Source organism: Mustelus asterias, chromosome 8 (genome assembly GCF_964213995.1).
Source record: "Mustelus asterias chromosome 8, sMusAst1.hap1.1, whole genome shotgun sequence".
Classification (NCBI taxonomy): Eukaryota; Metazoa; Chordata; class Chondrichthyes; order Carcharhiniformes; family Triakidae; genus Mustelus; species Mustelus asterias.
The window spans coordinates 133,940,704-133,960,119 of NC_135808.1; the positions used below are offsets into that span (position 1 = coordinate 133,940,704).

The 19,416-nt window shown below is 41.9% G+C and overlaps 2 protein-coding genes across 5 annotated transcripts in view; both read right to left on the reverse strand.

Moving 5' to 3' along the window:
* The window catches only part of LOC144497572 (mucolipin-2-like), a 411,267-nt gene that overhangs the window by 69,444 nt on the left and 322,407 nt on the right, over positions 1-19,416 (reverse strand). The window lies entirely within an intron of this gene.
* ssx2ipa (synovial sarcoma, X breakpoint 2 interacting protein a) overlaps positions 1-19,416 on the reverse strand; it is a 71,768-nt gene that overhangs the window by 15,458 nt on the left and 36,894 nt on the right. For all 4 annotated transcript variants that reach the window (XR_013498561.1, XM_078218998.1, XM_078218997.1 and 1 more), the window contains exons 2-8: positions 11,316-11,403; positions 9,695-9,846; positions 7,431-7,631; positions 6,443-6,553; positions 3,211-3,346; positions 1,069-1,144; positions 756-933 (exon numbers count right to left, since the gene is read on the reverse strand). Coding sequence is in view for 3 of the 4 variants with exons in the window: in XM_078218998.1 (XP_078075124.1) it covers positions 756-933; positions 1,069-1,144; positions 3,211-3,346; positions 6,443-6,553; positions 7,431-7,631; positions 9,695-9,846; positions 11,316-11,364 (903 nt within the window). In the remaining variant the exon portion in view is untranslated. The remainder of the gene's footprint in view (positions 1-755; positions 934-1,068; positions 1,145-3,210; positions 3,347-6,442; positions 6,554-7,430; positions 7,632-9,694; positions 9,847-11,315; positions 11,404-19,416) is intronic.

Genomic DNA, 19,416 nt, shown 5'->3' on the forward strand with positions numbered 1-19,416 from the left:
CTGCACCAAAATCTCATCTCTTGTGCATCTTGAGACTAACTGGAACATCTCATTGTTAGGCTAGCTACGAAACTTAACTGCTGTAATATTTTAAAATTGCAATAAAGATCTAGCTGCCTGCTGGACAATTAAATATTCTCAATTTTTCTGCACCAAATATCAAGGCATCTTTAAAAAAGTTATCAAATCAGAACAACTTCAAAATTGCTTTGCTGCGTTGGTTGATAGAAATCTGTCCTCTGCAATCGTGAAAGTGAGTGTGAATTTAAGCGATAGAGTAAGAAATAATGATGTGTTGTGATGCTGCTTAGGCCAAAAGTTACATATTAAATTTTTCTTATTACGAGGAAATTGCCAGTGCTTGTATTGATTTGGCTCACAGAAGAAGGAGCGGAGACATCAACAATGGTATGTAATTTGTTGCCATGGTAAATTGACAAGTTGAACTGCTGCCCCTCATCAAGAGATGCCTGATCACAGAGGAAGTACTTCTTAACAGTACAAGCATAACAGACTTACACAATTCAAACAAAAAATTATTGATCCATTACCAAATCTTGCATTTTATGATCAAAGATCCATGAAGACTTTCACATGGAGGATGGGAGCTAAATCTATTAGAATGCAGCAAAACATCCAGGTATAATTTTTCATACCACACTATTCTGCAAGGACCATTGCACAATGTAATGAAAGGTTATGGTTTCATAATAAAACCTTAACCACACCAACAGAAAGAATATTGTGAAACTCACTATACCACTGCTATCTTCTACGTGCTCTTTTGGTCTCTGCTTTCTACGACTAAGTATAGACATCATTTCTTTCTTCATCTGCTGCAGAACTTGTTTCAGTTCAATATTTTCCACCATTAATTCTTTATGATGCCTTTCATAGTTGTTCATAAGAGATTTGTACATTTCCCCTTCATTCCTGCAGAGTGCGAGAGAACAAGGAAAATTATTGTCCTATAACTTTGCAGAGAGAAGTCATGAGGTATATTTGCTGGCTGTGATGCAACAGATGCGAAGAGATGTGGAAGATTTTTGTGATGTAACTTTACAATACCTGGCTTCTGTTTTGCCAGTCCTCCACGCACTCCGCCGCCCATCAGACCGGCCCACATAATTCAGAATGTCAATACCTTTTTTGAAATAAAACAAAAATGAGAAGTGGCTTAAATGCAAAGAATAATTTGCAAATACTGCTGACTTTCTCCTCAGGAATGAGTGGTTTTAACCAATGAAATACCCATCAGGTCTGGCAGCATCTGTAAGGAGAGAAAAGAGCTGACGTTTCGAATCTGGCAGCATCTGTAAGGAGAGAAAAGAGCTGACGTTTCGAGTCCAGACGACTTTGTCAAAGCTTTGACCGGACTCGAAACGTCAGCTCTTTTCTCTCCTTACAGATGCTGCCAGACCTGCTGAGATTTTCCAGCATTTCTTTGGTTTCAGATTCCAGCATCCACAGTAATTTGCTTTTATCCAATGAAATACCCATTTACACCAATCAATAACCAGCCTCTGGAGGGCTGGTACTCTGACCATGGCTTGCTGTAGTTTGGGACAGCATCTTCCTCACTTGGTAACAGCAGCAAGCCATTGGGACAGTATGATGGGTGACTAATCTGATATGGCCTGATTTACACCATCTTCTTCAGCAATCACACGCTAATGAGCATCATGACTGTCCACCATGTTATGGTCATGGGTTCTGTGGGTCCTTTCATGGTTGATGAGCCTGATCCTGGAGCCGCACCTTCAGCTGCACACTTGGCAAGTGTTCCCGGGAGGTGGATTTGCTCCTTGAACTCGAGATCACTGGGATTCCTTTCTCAGGCTCTTTTTTCCAGGCCTCCTCTTGCCATTGGGTGCCCTGGAAGAATTGTGTCCCTTCAATCAGGAGGCTCCTCCAAGTAGGTCTCTTCTGAGCAAGGGTTTCCCAGACATTGATGCCTATGTTCCATTTGCTGAGATATGCCTTCAGGGTGTTTCTGAAGCACTTTCTTCGCCATCCTCTTGCTTGGGAACCTTCCGTGAACTGGGGAAGGAAGATTTGCTTTGGCAGTTGGGGCTCTGGCATCCTAAGCATGTGGCCGGCCCAGCCACGTTGCTTTCAGATGACCATGGCTTTGATGCGGGTTCTCTTTCAAGGGCGCAGGCATACTATCAGCATCCTTGAAAGATTTACATTATAGTTTTAAATTAAAATTACTCCTTCTGTGGGATTCACGTGTAAATTCTGCTTGCATTAATTAGAACTGGCCACTAGATGTCAGTAAGTTACAATATAAAAGTTTGATTGGAAATACTTGAATTTCAACAGTGAAAGGAGAGCAGGAACATGCCGGCTGGTTGAAAGAATCATTCCAAATAGAGGACTGAAGGCGGCTTCAATTGTTTTTATTTACACCTCTGACAAATCTAATATTCCTCACATATCCATCCTTCCAATTGTGGTTTAAAATCTTTGACAGTCCCTATTGGCGCTATGTTACAAGACAAGGAGCTGTGTGATCACCTACTGAACAGTAAGTCTCACAACAGCAGGTTAAAGCCCAACAGGTTTATTTGGTAGCACGAGCTTTCAGAGCGTTGCCCCTTCATCACCTATCAAATGGCATAAGAGGCTACAAAAGGAGACTTAAAGTCTTCAGACTTGCTCTTCCTACAGCAGGCAAGCAAGACCAACCATTTGCTATCCAATAAAACATTGCTTGTATTTGTAACAGTAAAAATTGTATGAAATCTCTCTCATTTGTGCTTAAATCAGTTGCATTCAAACCAGACTACAGAATGCCAACCATGGCACTCTATCTTAGCACACGAGTTGAAGAATATACTTGATTTTTAAAAAGTGTCGTAATATAAAGTAACTTGGCACCTCAAGGGATACAGTAAGAGTTTTAACAACACCAGGTTAAAGTCCAACTGGTTTATTTGATCTCTGTTGGACTTTAACCTGGTGTTGTTAAAACTCTTACTGTATTTACCCCAGTCCAACGCCGGCACCTCCACATCATGACCTCAAGCGATACCATGCCCTCGAGCCATTGCACACTCAAATCTGTGGAAGCAGTCCACTGGCCAAAACTTTCTTGCAAAGCTTCCTTGCAATTGCCCCAACTGAAGTTAACTACAAACACCAGCATCACCCCCCCACCCCCACCCCCCAACTCCTTAAAGCCTCTGTGATCTGAGGAATACTTACACAGCTTTTTATCTTTCTTATCCATTACAAGTTGGTGCAAGCGTTCTTTCAGTTTATTGTACTCCCGCTCCTTTCTCTTCAGGTCGTGGTTATACTGAGTAGCGCGACTCGCTATTATATTCTGTAACTTCTGTATCTAAAAACAGGGCAATAAATTCAAAGCAATTTAAAACACTGATCACAAAATAAGTAGCTGTTATACAAAGTTTCAAAATATCTTGTCAAAAATAATTAGCACAACACAACATCCAGTAAAATTACAGAATCTTTATAGTTCAGACCCTTTGGCCCACTGAGTCTGAACGGTCTCTCCGAAAGAACATTCTAGCTAATCTCACTCCCCTGCCTTATCCCCGTAACCTTGCACACTTTTTCTTTTCAGATAACAATCCAAACATGCCTCCACCACCCTCACAGGAAGTTTGTTCCAGACTCCAATCACCCGTCGGGTAAAAACATGTTTCCTCCCTCCATTTTAACTATTTCACCCATTATTTTGAATCGCTGCCTTCTCGTTCTTGACATTCTCTCAAGTGAGGACAATTTCTCACTATTTACCCTGTCCGTCCCTTCAAGATCTTGAAAACCTCTATCACGTGGGCGGCACGGTGACACAGTGGTTAGCACTGCTGCCTCACAGCACCAAAGACCGGAGTTCAATTCTGGCCTTGGATCACTGTCTCTGTGGAGTTTGCATGCGCTCCTAGTGTCTGCGTGTGTTTCCTCCAAGTGCTCCGGTTTCCTCCCATAGTCCAAAGATATGCAGTTTAGGTGGATTAGCCGTGGTAAAAAAATGTTCCTTAGTGTCCCAAGGTGTGTAGGTTAGATGGATTAGCCATAGTAGACGTGTGGAGTTATGGGGACAGGGCCTGGGTAAGAACTCGTCATATTCGGTGCAGACCCCATGGTCGAATGGCCTCCTTATGCATGGAAAACAGTCCTAACCTCTCCAATCTATCCTCATAGCTACAGGTGTTTAACCCTGGAATCATTCTTGTGAATTTCCTCTGTACCCTCTCCAATGCCTTCAAAGTTGTTGGGGGGTCTTTTCAGAGACTAAAAACTTTAGATAACACAAAGACTCATGAAGTCTGTGTCTCGGTTAAAGACGTATCTTTATTTGACCAATGATCGATGGGAGAGATTAGCATTGGACAGTCCAACACCTCTCTAGGAGAGAAGGTCCTGAGCATTCCAATACCACTCCGAGGTTACAATACATTCATCAAAATAATTATACATTCCTCAAGTTTGCTGTTCCTGTCTTCCCACGAGTTATGAACCATTAGTACAAATCATTGTTAACAGTTGTCATATACCTTAGCCTAGTCCACCGTCTGACATCATAGGATTTCATTGGTCTGTAGAATCCGGATGCTTCTTCCCCTTGTAGCTTAGCAACCCCAGACCCTTAGCTACAAAAGTCAAAGTTACTGTTCCCACCAATTCTCATTTACCTCAATGGCCGAACAAGACAGCTGCAATTCTCACGTCTGAGAAGAATGGTCTTATCAGGATAACCTGAACAGCCCTATTTATAAAGTGGTTTTGGGAACCATACCGTTTGTAACTTTTGCTGATGAAACCATACACATTCTGTGGTTTCATTGTCCCAAAGAATGTGGTTCATCATGCTAAGTCTTTTAAAGTTGATTTATTAGTGTCACAAGTAGGCTTACATTAACACTGCAATGAGGTTAGTGTGAAAATCCTCTAGTCGCCACCCTGCGGTGCCTGTTTGGGTACACGGAAGGAGAATTTAGCATGGCCAATGCATCTAACCAGCACGTCTTCTCGGACTGTGGGAGGAAACCCAAGTCTTCACCCCATCATGCCCTGCAGCAGCCTACCTTTGGCTGAAGTGTACAATTACTTTAAAAATACATTTTAAAATCCAAAATACATGTTTAAATCAGAAATATTTGTTCAAATCTCTTACTGTGTTTATACTGTCTTCATGCAGACAGTTCCCCTGTTAGGCAGAGTCTGATCGGAGGTCATTTCATTCAGTTCTTGTAATTTATTACTGTCTTAAATCGTTAATTGTTTGAAATTTCTCTAACCTATTACGAATTTCTCTAACAACATCCCTTGCCAAGTCTGGCACCCAGAACTGGATGCGGTATTCCTTCCTCTTGTATTCAATGCTCCTATTAATAAATTGAGACTTAAAAGAATTGCACAGCGTATGGTATGGGAAGGACCACAAAAAGAATGGTTACCAAAACCCGCTCACAATTTGAAATGTACTGCAGTTTTAGGTTACATTTTTCAATATTAACATTTATTGTATAGGCTAAAGTTAGACATCAAAAACAAGAAATGCTGTCGGTGGGAGGATTTTAACACCTTTGGATTTAGTAGCATATGGAGAGGGGTGGGGGGAGGGGGGTTGCGAGGAGGTCTGGTGTTTAAAATAGTTGTGCTGAAGTGCTTTTATTTCTAACTCTTTAGCTTCAGTGTAAAACTGGCTGAATATCCAAAGTCAGTGATTTAAATTTCTTTGCCAGATGGTTTCAAACACAGCACAATTGTCCAGGAGATGTTAGCACTTCTGGACAATTGCCAGGTAAAGCTTTACCTGGGAACATCCGAGAAAGATTCCCTAGCATGTCTTTAGAGTACCCCACAAACCCGACACTGGGGAGCCACGAGGTTACAAGCCATACATCTTCAGGATGTTCCAATGGATTATTTATCTTACAGTGCAATTACTGTTGTATAGACAAGAACACAGCAACCAACTTGTGCCCAGGAAGATTCCACAAACAATTAATAAAAAGGCCAGACAGACAATCTATTTGATAAATGAAACTGGGACAGTTCCCAGTTCTTCAAATAGTGACACGAGATCGTCGACAGCCATTTGAGTAGGCAGATTTATCATCTCACCCCTAACCTGCAGCGCTTACTCAGTACTTCAGTGCCTAGTAAATCAAGGATTGTTAGATCAAGGAAGTCTAAACTATTAAAACAGACAAGAATTTAAACAAAAGTAAAATTGGAGCAGCTCAAATACCAGCTTATCACGTCAGTGTCACAGCAGTGCTCAGATCTATGAGACATGGATTGATTTTTCTTTACCTGAATGGAGGATTTTCTTTACCTTTTGTGGCTTAACCGATCTTGTGTTAATCTTATTCTTGGCAAGATAAACAAAGTAGAAACATAACGCAGGGACAGAATGATCAGGGAACAAGAGTACTTAGTACAGATACTGCAGAGTCCTTACCTCTTCCTTTTCATTTTTCAGTAAATTGTGTAAAGTTCTGTTCTTCAATTGTAGCTGTCTGTCCTTCTCTTGAAGGGTTACAACTTCTCTACGAGATAACTCTAGTTGATCCTGAAAGGATTCAATCAGATTACTCAATATCCATTAACTCCCACCATTTAAAAAGTCATACTGAGAGTTACATGTTGATGCTCTAACCATGTGCACATCAAAAATTGATAGTTCATGGTTCCGACAGCTGTAAACTCCCATTTTGTACTTCCAAGGTTAAACCACTCAGATGGCAAGTAACTCCTCCCTAAAGAGGCAGAAGGTGGAAAGTGAAAATCAAGTCAAGGAGAGGTCATCTAGGTCTTGGAAGCCAGCTGAAGAAAACACTGGCCCAAGGTTCTGCAAGAGAAAAGGAGCCCGAGATGAGAAAAGAAAGTTATGAAAACGTGTGTCCAAGGGTAATAAATGCTGCCCTAGCCAGCGGCATCCACATCCTATGAAATGATTTTTAAAAAATAGGTGCAGGGGCTCAGGAAGAGTGTGAAAAAGCATGGAGTGAGGGCTCTGTCACTGACAAAGCTGGGTGGGGAGTGTCAGCCATCATAGATGAGAGTGCCCAAGTTAAAACGACACAGAATGGGACCAACATATGGACGGTTGCTCTAATGTTCAGCAACGAGCATTCTCAAGCAAGCATTTCAGTTTAACTCATTTATTTTTGGAATTTATTCGTGGAATCAGCTGCCGGTAGTGGTGGTGGAGGCGGATTCGATCGGGTCTTTTAAGAGACTTTTGGATAAGTTCATGGAAGTTAGTAAGATAGAGGGTTATAGGTAAGCCTAGTAGGTAGAGACATGTTTGGCACAACTTGTGGGCCGAAGGGCCTGTTTGTGCTGTAGCTTTTCTATGTTCTATGTTCCTGTCACCTGCTATAAGATGGCTGTAGCAGTATCAAAGCAAAGGTCAAGGAGGGGGTTACTTGTGTTTTGCTCTTTACCTTTAGTTTAACTTGGCTGTGGTACAAATGATTCATATCACTACTGGATTTCAGATTTTGTGTTTCCATATCTTCTAACGCACGAAGACCTTTGCGATGAAGCTGTAGCAGATCGTACATGCAATTTAGAATGGTCTCCAGGTTCAGTTCTTTCAATCCTTCTTCAGTGTAAAAAGATGGAAAACCCAGCGTAGTGAGTTCCTAAAATATTGAAGAGATATTAAAAATGTGTCCAGTAAATTTAGGAAGAGAGTACATTTTAAAATTATGGATTGGATTTTTAAAAGGCTGCCACGGTCCCCAGCTTCCTGGATTAAAAGAGTGTGCGAGAAAGAGGGGTGAGCCCATCTCCAACCCCACAGCAATTTATTGCTGGAAGCATTAATCGCTTTAATGTGAGAAGATGATCTTGAAAGGACAGGTGCTTCCAAGGGGTTGAAGGGACCCATTAAAAGGAGGCCCCATCATCCCATGTAGATAAAGCCACCAGCCTTCCTAAGTGGCATGTGTCTCCCCGGCCACAGGTAAACGATGGGAACAGATGGGGTTCTTCAGTGGCCATTAAGTTTCCACTTAAGGATTTTAACAGGCTCAAGGACAGGCGGTGGGTAGTCCAAAACCTCCCTGTAACTTTCAGTCAGATCAGAGTAAGGCAGGTTGGCACCTCTACAAAATTCTCAACTTCAAAAATACAAGCAAGTTGCAGGCTAAAATGAAATAATAAACATTTATGAAAAAAGGCAGCTCAAATAAAAAAAACTACTTATTTCTGCTTTTGGAAAAAAAGGGTGTGGCGCAGAGGCACAGCTGCTTCACAGTGCCAGGGACCCGGGTTCGGTTCCTGCCTGTGTGGAGTTTGCACGTTCTCCCCATGTCTGCGTGGGTTTCCTCCAGGTGCTCCGGTTTCCTCCCACAGTCCAAAGATGTGCGGGTTAGGTTGATTGGCCAGGTTAAAAAAATTGCCCCTTAGAGTCCTGGGATGCGTAGGTTAGAGGGATGGTAAAATATGTGGGGGTAGGGCCTGGGTGGGATTGTGGTCGGTGCAGACTCGATGGGCCGAATGGCCTCCTTCTGCACTGTAGGGTTTCTATGATTCTATGAAGTGGCATTGCATATTGGGAGTCCTCGAGGGGAGGACACCTCAGAGGCTGCCTTGAAAGAAAGGGAGCAGGTGTTACACAATAGGAATCATTCATCCTGTATTCCTGCATCCTCGAGCACTGAAGACATACCAGTGCTGCACAGGAACGCCATGCCACACAGGAACAGGAGGGAGCAGTGTCACCAGGCCAAGCAGCAAGGCAGATGCAGGTCCCTGGTTCACCCAAGAATTTATAGGTCCAGGATGATGTATAGGAGAGACAGTGTCTAAAGAGGCTACACCTCTCCAAGGAGACTATCACAAAATAATGCACCATAATGGAGGGCAACCTGCATCCAAGTGGACACTGTGGCACCCGATCCCAGTGGTATTGAAGGGTACTGCAGCTCTCATCTCATATGCAGCTGGCCCTTGCCAAAATTCTACTGGTGACCCCAAGCAGTCATTCACTGCTGCATCAAGGAAGTAAATGCACTGTACAAGAATTCGTAAGGTGAAGGGGACAATGGGATTCACAGCCATTGCTGGCTTTCTGCATGCTCATGGTGTAACAGACTGCACACAGGCTGCCACCAAGCCACCACCCAAGCAGCCAGCCGGCCATAACAGTTATATTAAAGAAGGCAGGTCGCCTCAAGGGCAATAAATGCTGGCTTGTCCAGCAATGCTTACATCCTTTGAATTAATTTTTGAAAATAGAAAACCCTTTACAGTTAGTTTTGTCTCTTTACTCTGAGTGTTCCTCAATGTGAGACCGCACAATACAAGCAGTAATCGCCAATTAAGTAATTTTCATATGCTGTCCTATTAATGAAGCCTTTTCATGGTGTTGGCAACAACACATCCTTTATTTTGTAAGCCAACCCAGTTGCATTACAATTTTTGGTAGGATGCAGACTGGCAGTATTACACTGCGATTGAAGACAAAATTATTTGCTACGGTCCCTGGTAAAATGAATCACAGTCGATTTAAAAACAATTCCCACTGAGGAAAGAGAAATAGGCAAAGCAAGTGTTCCAATCTTTTCACATTATACAAAGGTGCAAAACTGCTATAGGATCGAAAGTGATTGTGCCCAAGAAAAAAAAGCATTTGACTCAAGGAATTCTTTCACAGAAACATATCAAATAATCAAATGTGATCATATTTTTAAAAACTTGCCTGATTGAGGTATGCTATGCATTGATCTACATTCTCCTTTGTGCAAAACAAACTTAAGTTATGACTGGTAAATAAAGGCAGTGTTTCAATGAAGCTGTTGTGGGGAGACATTCGTGATCTGGATGTGTAGCGATAAATAAATTCTTTGCTGTCTGTCAGAGAAAACATAAAATTAAGTGAGCCAATCCTACATTGCAGCTAATAGACACACTTTATAAAGCGACTAATTTTGAAACTAATTAATGCCATCTAAAAATATCCTCCGTTTTAAGTTTTGAACATCAGAATCCTTTCAGGAACTATCAAAGATGCTGTGAATGGAAAATGGCAGCTTGAATATTTATAATCACTTCCAAAATTCGGTCATCCAAAGTTTAAATATTCTGAACCAAACTATATGGTTGAGTATTCAAAAAAGCAAATGGTGATTACTTGCATATTAATAAACTATGGGAAAGACTCACGAGGAATATGCAAAAGATAAGACTAAAAGCATTTGCAACATGTCCAGTGAATGATCTATCTCGGTCTCCTCCCAAGGTCCCCCAGTGACAGTCTTCAACAAAATCAATTCCACATGATATCAAGGAACAGCTGAAGGCACTGGATACTGCAAAGGCTACGGGCCCCAACAATATTCCAGCAATAGCACTGAAGACTTGTGCTCCAGAACCTGTCATGTCCCTAGCCAAGCTGTTCCAATACAGCTACAATATGGGTATCTACCCGGCAATGTGGAAAATTATCGAGGCATGTCTTGTACACAAGAAAAAATCCAACCCAGCAAATTACTGTCCATCAATTTACTCTCAATCATTAGTAAAGTGATGGAAGGGGTTAATAACAGAGCTATCAAGTGGCACTTGCTCAGCGATAACCTGCTCACTTAACATTCAATTTGGGTTCCTCCAGGGTCACTCAGCACCTGACCTCTTAACAGTTTTGATTCCAACATGGACAAAAGTGCTGAACTCCAGAGGGTCTTCAGCGTCATTCACAACTCCTCAGATACTGAAGCAGCCCACGTCCAAATGCAGCAAGATCTGGATAATATCCAGATTTGGGCTGACAAGTGGCAAGTAATATTTGTGGCATAGTAGTATGGTCACTGGATTAGTAATCTAGAGACCCAGAATACTGCTCTGGGGACCTGGGTTCAAATCCCACCATGGCAGACAGAATTCAAATTCTATCTTCTGTCGTGGTGAAATTAGAACTCGGGTCCCCACAGCATTACCCTGGGTCTCTGGATTACTAATCCAGTTACAATACTACTATGCCACTGTCTCCACTATAGCTGAAATGCTCACTATCAACATCTTACCATTGACTAGAACTGGACTAGCCATATAATTACTGTGGCAAGGTCAGAGGCAAGGAGTCCTGTGGCGACTAACTCAGCTCCTGACTCCTCAGAGCCTATCCACCATCTACAAGGCACAGGCCAGGAGTGAAGCAATACTTCCACTTGCGTAGATGAGTGCAGCTCCAACAACACCATCCAGGACAAAGCCGCCCACTTGAGTGGCACTGGCTTTGAAAATAGTCAACCACACGACACTATTGCTTTGTGCTATTTTGGTAACCAATTTAAACACTGTTAAAAGTAATGTATACATACCGGGTGATGGCTCTTGTTCTGGCATGATTACAGCTCTCCAATCTCCCATAGCAAGCAAGCAGCCTGATTAACTGCACAACCACTTCAGCTGTAACACATACAACTCACTGATTTAAATATCACAATGCAGGCAACAGCTAAAAATAGAAAGCAGCGTGTAAAAATTAATGTGTTTTCTTAAATCAAACTACATCAGCAATGCAGTGTCATTACCGAGATTAAACTTATCGACTTTGGAACACATTTATTGATTTTTCTTGAAGGGGGTTAAAAATGATTGTCAAATACAGTAGGCGCTGCACTATAGTTTGAGGGGGTCAGGCATAAAGTAACAAACATCATAGACACTTTTTTTCCTTTTGGGAATACCCGAGCAAGAAGGTGGGTGTTGTCTTCATTCTTTAGTCAGAGGCTTGTAATTTTCACCAGTCTCACTGATCTGGGATGGGGATGGAAATGAGCAGGTTTGTTGCTGAGCTAAACCCTCAGGGATTGTGAACGTCTTGTCGGATGGTGTTGTACAGGACCTTCTTCCAGTTCACATCTTTAGTCCTTGAACTTCAGACTACTCAACGAAAACTACCCATGTTTGGAACCAACTGCTGTCTGGAATAACGAGGGCTGGAGTTTACACCCTCCCGCCGACAGGTCTGACGCCAGCAGGAGAGCATGTAAAGGCCTGCAACGGCACACGCGCACACCCCTGACTGGACTGCCTGTAGTCCTAGTAGTGACCACTTCGTCCAACTGATGCTGCTGGAACTTCAGAGTCGCCATCCAGATTGACTGTCAACTCTTTAAGGCAGGATTTCCTCTCAAGAAAGGGGCAGAGGTCTTGTCTTGAAGCAAAGTTGCTATGGAGCAGCCGTCAAGATTGTGGGAGGACTCTAGCATCCTGTAAAATCCCACTCAAAATCGCAATGAGCCAAAAAATTGGAAAACTACAAGGTGTCCTACATGGAAACGCAACATCTTTTGAACAACTTGTACTGATAGAACACCTTCAATGTAATAAAATGTCACAAGGCACATTGGGAGGTATTATTAAAAAAACAGGATAACAGAGCAAACAGAAATATGGATGAATAAGCCAGAATTTGAGGAGAACCGAATGTTCAGAAAGTTGAGAGAAGCTACAGTTACAAGGAGGGAGAAGGCCTCGAAGGGATTGAACATGAGGAAAAGATTCCACCCCACCCTTGTTTCAAGGCATTGCACAACATCTAAGGTGGACAGACAGCTTTCATCTGAACTGAAAAAGAAATACAAAGCAGTCCCGTGTCTCAATGTCAAATGCAAGTAGAATTTACATTTGTAAAGACTTCTGGATTAATTAAAATATAATTGCAGTGATGCCTTTATATAAATTTAATTTATTCTCCAATTAGTCCACACACACCCTTTCTGCTTTGCTATAATTTTTAATATATTCATTCACAATATATAGGCATCACTGTCAAGGCCAGAATATATTGACCATACCCAGTTGCCCTCAAGCATGTGAAGAGGCTCCCACAATGCTGCTGGGAAGGGCGTTCCGGGATTTTGACCCAGCAACAATGAAATAATAGCAATATATTCCCAAGTCAGGATGGGAGGTGATTTGGAGGGGACCTTCCAGGTGATGGCGTTCCCATACACCTGCCACCTGATCCTTCTTGGCGGCAGAAGTTATGGTGTTATCACGTCAAATTTAATAAAAATAGAAGGGAATCTGCTGAAAAAGAGCATACTGTGACAAGGAGTCATGATTTTTATTGCACATGCTTATGGAACAATGACATAATATGGTATTGTACAGCCAGCAAGCCCATCTAGCTCATGAATATTCAGCTTCAGAAATCTTAACATCTCAAATTGCTAAATGCTTGCAGCCTGGATACTCAGAAGCCAGCTAACTAGCTGCAATGTTAATGGGCAAGACTGTTTCTATAAAGATATGTCTGATTCAATGCCATTTTAGCATGTATATTTTTATCAGATAATTAGTCTGTTTTATAACACTTATTGGGATTTGCTTGGCATTGGCCACAGGGGTGCAGGGAGAATTAAGGAATTTGCTACTGTAAATAATTGTCAAGTAAAGCATAAAAACATTTTCTGAAGCATTATATTTTAGCATGTCAATTAATAAAACAAACAAGCTAAATGAGGATAAAGTTTAATTTTGCCAAGAAATGTTGAATAAGCTTCTGAATAATTCAGTGTTCCATCTTATTGCAATTCATTTGAGTTTCAAATCAAGGAAATTTGAACAAATATTATTCAAAAGTAAAAACAGGACATAGCACATACGTTTCTGAATGGAGGGCTGTGACAAGTGGTGTTCACAGTAAGAAGTTTAACAACACCAGGTTAAAGTCCAACAGGTTTATTTGGTAGCAAAAGCCACAAGCTTTCGGAGCCTTAAGCTCCTTCTTCAGGCGAGTGGGAATTCTGTTCACAAACAGGGCATATAAAGACAAACTCAATTTACAGAATAATAGTTGGAATGCGAATACTTACAGATAATCAAGTCTTAATGGTAAGTAGTGTTCCTCAGAGATTACTGCTGGGACCTTTGCTGTTTGTAAATTTGGAGGAAAATGTAACTGGATTGATTCGTAAGTTTGCGGACGACACAAAGGTTGGTGGATTTGCGGATAGCGATGAGGACCATCAGAGGATACAGCAGGATATAGATCAGTTGGAGACTTGGGCGGACAGGTGGCAGATGGAGTTTAATCCGGACAAATGTGAGGTAATGCATTTTGGAAGGTCTAATACAGATAGGAAATATACAGTAAATAGCAGAACCCTTCGGCGTATTGACAGTCAAAGGGATCTGGGTGTACAGGTACACAGGTCACTGAAAGTGGCAATGCAGGTGGAGAATGTAGTCAAGAAGGCATACAGCATGCTTGCCTTCATCGGCCAGGGCATTGAGTTTAAAAATTGGCAAGTCATGTTGACGCTTTATAGAACCTTAGTTAGGCCGCACTTGGAATGTAGTGTTCAATTCTGGTCGCCACACTACCAGAAGGATGTGGAGGCTTTGGAGAGGGTACAGAAAAGATTTACCAGGATGTTGCCTGGTATGGAGGGCATTAGCTATGAGGAGAAGTTGGAGAAACTTGGTTTGTTCTCACTGGAGCGATGGAGGTTGAGGGGAGACCTGATAGAAGTCTACAAGATTATGAGAGGCATGGACAGAGTGGATAGTCAGAAGCTTTTTCCCAGGGTGGAAGAGTCAATTACTAGGCGGCATAGGTTTAAGGTGCGAGGGGCAAGTTTTAAAAGAGATGTACGAGGCAGATTTTTTACACAGAGTGGTGGGTGCCTGGAACACGTTGCCGGGGGAGGTAGTGGAAGCGGATACAGTAGTGACTTTTAAGGGGCGTCTTGACAAGTACATGAATGAGATGGGAATAGAGGGATAGCGTAGGGGGTTTTAGTTCAGTCGGGCAGCATGGTCAGTGGTCAGGCTTGGAGGGCCGAAGGGCCTGTTCCTGTGCTGTAATTTTCTTTGTTCTTTGTTGTACCATGTGTTTAAAGTACTGAAAACACATACTGTTCCGGCATTTGCCTTTTAGTCCAGACTCTGGATTGTCAGAATATCCTGACAAGCGACAGACTTGCACAGTTTTCCTTTGATATATTGCTGCTAGCCAGGGTTGTGGACTTAAGTGAGAAGCAAACGAGTGCACAAAAGCATGCTCATTTTCTTCACCCATATATTAGACACATGACTTTGACTTGTTGGACACACAGCTAAGCTATTGGTGAAAATTGGCTGCCCACCCAAGCTGCTCAGTCTGATCTCCTCTATGACATCATGAGCAGCAAGGTTCACAGCGGGATCATACAGTGTTATGTTCTGGCACCAACATTCTCTGGCATGTTTTTCTGTTTCCTGCTGTCATATGTCTTCAGGTCGACAGAACACGTCTCCTTACATATCAGAACAGAAAGCTGCTCAGTCTTTGTTATGTATTTAAGTAGTTGCAGGATTGCTTTAAGAGCTGGTCACATTATTTGATGGTGATGTCATTGGGGTGTTTGAGGCTCTTGCATTTAGTACCCGGTACAGGCCAGAGCTCCTAGAATAAAGTGTGTACTACTTTGAACCTGAACGTGCAAACCACATTTTTTCTTTTTGTTCAAAACCCACAACTCCCAACATGGATATTGCAAAAAGAAAATTGACAATGAGTTGGGATTTTGTTTCATTCAGAAAGGATCCTAAGTAGAAGAAATAACATTGTGGGTTCGCACACTTTGAATATTAGAAGGCTGAAGAGAAGCAACAACAGGTTTAAAGATTGAAGTGCCAGTGCAAGCAGACAAATAAGAAAAAGCTCTGCGTGACAGTGTTAAGAGAGGGTTTTGTTTTCTCCGATTAAAGAAGGGGGAGATTCCAGCCAGGATTTATTATATTATGAAAATAGGGATGCTTTGCTGTACGGCTGGGGTAGTCTGAAAAAAAAAGCATGTCAAATCAACGGTCTCCAGGATAAAAAGGGAAGTACTGAGAAGACAGTAAAAAATATACTGAACAGTCACGAGTCACTAGTGCCTGCAAATGAAATGGCCAGTCAATTAGATGCCATAGGTCCTTAAGAAGAAAATGAATCATGGGAGTTCCTATGCAGAGTGTTTTCAGCACTTTGTACAAGAAAATAAAACAGCAGATGTGTTGCTCGTACCATCTTTTCTCAGTACAATTAGTAAAATCTTCAATTTACTGTGGAACTTGATTCATCTCGCAAAGCCAGGATACAAAACTTACAATGGCTTGACAAAGATCCTTGAACAGGATCACTCTCCAAAGTCATTGATCATCGTGGAATGGTTCAGGTTCCACTGAAGGAATCAAGTGCAAGGCAAAATTATTGCTCTGTTTGGGGTAATCTTAAAAAGGGTGATACAACATTGAAAATTTGGCGAGTCATTGGAGGATACTCTGCGAGCTAGTCTAATTTGGACGTCCAAAGAAATCTGCTTAATGAACATGCTTTGAATTTAAAGACAGCAAATAGCAGTGTCAATGGAACTGGCTGCTAAAGAGGCTTCACAATTTGGTACAGGAATGAAGATTCACAAGTTCGGAAATTTCCTGCAAGTCAAAACAGCAGCAAGCATGTTACATATGTGCCAAAATGGGCCTTTCAATGAGTGAATACTGGACAAGGACAGTCAATGCAAGAATTACAGCAAAACGGTTCACATTGAAAAAGCTTATTGGACTAGACCAGCTTCCCAGAGAAGAGTATTCAGCCCTATTCAAAATAAAAATCAGTAGATCAGATTTTAAGTGGTCTCTCTGGTGTACAATGTTACCTGAATGATATTCTAATTATAGGATCCAGTGAATAAGAGCACTTGAATAATTTAGAAGCAACATCTTCAAGCACATGGTCTACGTATCAAGAAAGAAAAGTTTGATTTTTTCCAGATGTCAGTCCAGTAATTGGGTCACATTAATGATTGTAAAGGCCTACATGAAAGCACCTAAAAAGATGGGATGCTATTTTAGAAGCACTACATCTGATGAATGTGACAATTGAGGTCCTTTCTAGGATTGGTAAATTATGGCAAATTTATTCCCAACTTAGTAAATTATGCAATGGCTTCAATAGTGTAGCTACGTATGAAACAGTCATGGGATTGGACAACAGAATGAGAGAAAACATAAAAGGATGCCAAGGATGCTTTGCAGAAATCTGAAGTATTGGTTAATTTAAATCCGAAGCTGCCATTGTGGCTTGCTTGCAACGCTTCATCTTATGGAGTAGGGGCAGTAGTTTCATATATTATGTTTTCAGGGGAAGAACGACCAATAGCTTTTGATTTGCGTACTCTGACCAGTGCAGAATCTAACTATGTTCAGCTAGAAAAAGAAACATCGAGTATGGATTTGGAGTACAAAGGTTTTATCATTATTTATATACGGTTGTCATTTCACACAACTGACTGATCATCAACTCTTATACAGCCCAAAAATAGTGCCTAAAAGGCATACATTTGATGCTAGTCAATTATAAAGATGGTCACTAATCTTAACTGCACACTCCTACAATATAAAGGATCAATTGAAGTGTCATGCTAATGCATCATCATGTTTACTATTGAGCAGTTACAACCATATTCTTTATTTTTTCACTAGTAGATCATTTGCCTGTCACAACTTCTCAAGTTCAGAGACATAGCAGAAATGATCCCGTGATAGGGAACATCGTAGCTGTGAGGGACAGCTCGGTGGATAGGATATTGGTATGTAGATAGGCTGGAAAATTGGGCGGGGATCCTGGATTCAGGATTCAATCCTGGACCGGGGAGTTGCGCGGGTTTGGAGGGCCGAAGGGCCTGTTCCTGTGCTGTATTGATCTTTGTTCTTTGTAATGGATATGGTAAACGTTGGCAGGAAGAAAGGCTGAACAGTTTCCACCTTTGTTGTCTCAGACACATCCTTAGCAGGACAAGGTTATCATCCTGGAGCATGCTATTTCCATCAGCATACACAAATACTGCTAAGCCAACGTTGTCTGCACTACCTCAGCCATGTTCAGTGAAGGGATGACGACCATACACCCAAAGACCTTCTATATGGTGAATTGGCTATTGGCTCATGACCTTCTGGTCATCCATTACTCCACTACAAGTTTACCTGCACAAATGCAGATCACCAGACATTGGCAGACAACCAGAAGATATCACTGGCAGCTGTGGCCTCTGGTAGTTGACCATTTGGAAGAGGTGAGCAGAAACAAGAAGTTTAGCTGGCTGAGAAGAGGGCTTAAAGAAAACAGAGGTCAGTGAACTGTATACCATTGCATCCCACAGAAAATGTGACAGAGACCGTCAAGGCTCCCGAGCCACACAAGACAATGCTCAACACAGAATTGACCATTGTGGTGCAAACCACTTTCTTACAAGAGGAAAAGCTTGCCTCCAAATATTCTGTAGCAGGGGTTAAAGTCAATGGTTAACTGGAGAAAGTGCAGTTCACCCAGTCTGGACAAGCAATCTGACAGTACAGGAGATGGGTTAAAGTTAGGTATTGCAAATGACATTGGAGATGCATTAGCGGTAAACATTGCAAATGATATTTTAAGGCTGTTGAAATGCTCACAGATAATTCAACATATAGATAAGGGAGAGAAGGAGACTAGGTGGCTCCAGAAGTAACAGCACAGGATCAACACTGCTCGAGATGTTCTGGCTATGACTGTAATAGTTCATTGTGGAACCAAGTGACCTCAATCCCAGTAGGCTCAGAGGTGAGGATGTTGCAGACCTCTGTGGCAAAGATCAAGGAGGACAAACAGCAATAACACATTCACATAGTATGTCATGTGTTACTTTGGTTAATCTGACATTCAATGTTTAGGAAAACAAAAGAACAATGGAAATGGAGGCGATAGTTCGCAAGGACAGAACTTTAATCCAGGGGACAGATTCCTATCAGTGCTTAAGAGACTATGAATATAATGTTACCTTCAGGTCAAATAGAACTCTATTGCCCATGTCTTTACTCTTGCCTAGCCATCACCATCAGCCCCTTACCCCCGATGCACATAGGATCCCAATCCCATCATGAGCTCACCCCTTGCTATCTTAAACATCCTCTAGCCCCACAACCCCAAGATATCTACACTAATTCAGGGCCTCTTGAACATTGCTGGTTTTAACCTTTGCTGCTGTACCTTCAGCTACTAAGGTCCCAAGCTCGCTAATTCCCTCCCTAAACTTCTGACTCTCTACTAATTTTGTTTCTCTTTTAAATGCCACTTAAAATCTACCTGTTCGACAAGCTTTTGGCCGTGTGCCCTAATATAGCTTGGTGTTAAATTTTGGCTTTACAACGCATCTGTAAGGCATCGTACAAACACAAGTTTTGTTGCTATCACTCACCAAGTCTCCTTTGACAGCATCATATAGAAAAACAGCAGTAGACCCACAGGAACATCACCACCTGCAAGTTCCCAATTGCATCATTCAATCCTGACATGAAACTGGAATACCGTCCCTTCATTGTTGCTGGGTTAAAATCATAGAATCCTACAGTGCAGAAGGCGGCCATTAGGCCCATCGAGTCTACACCAACCACAATCCCACCCAG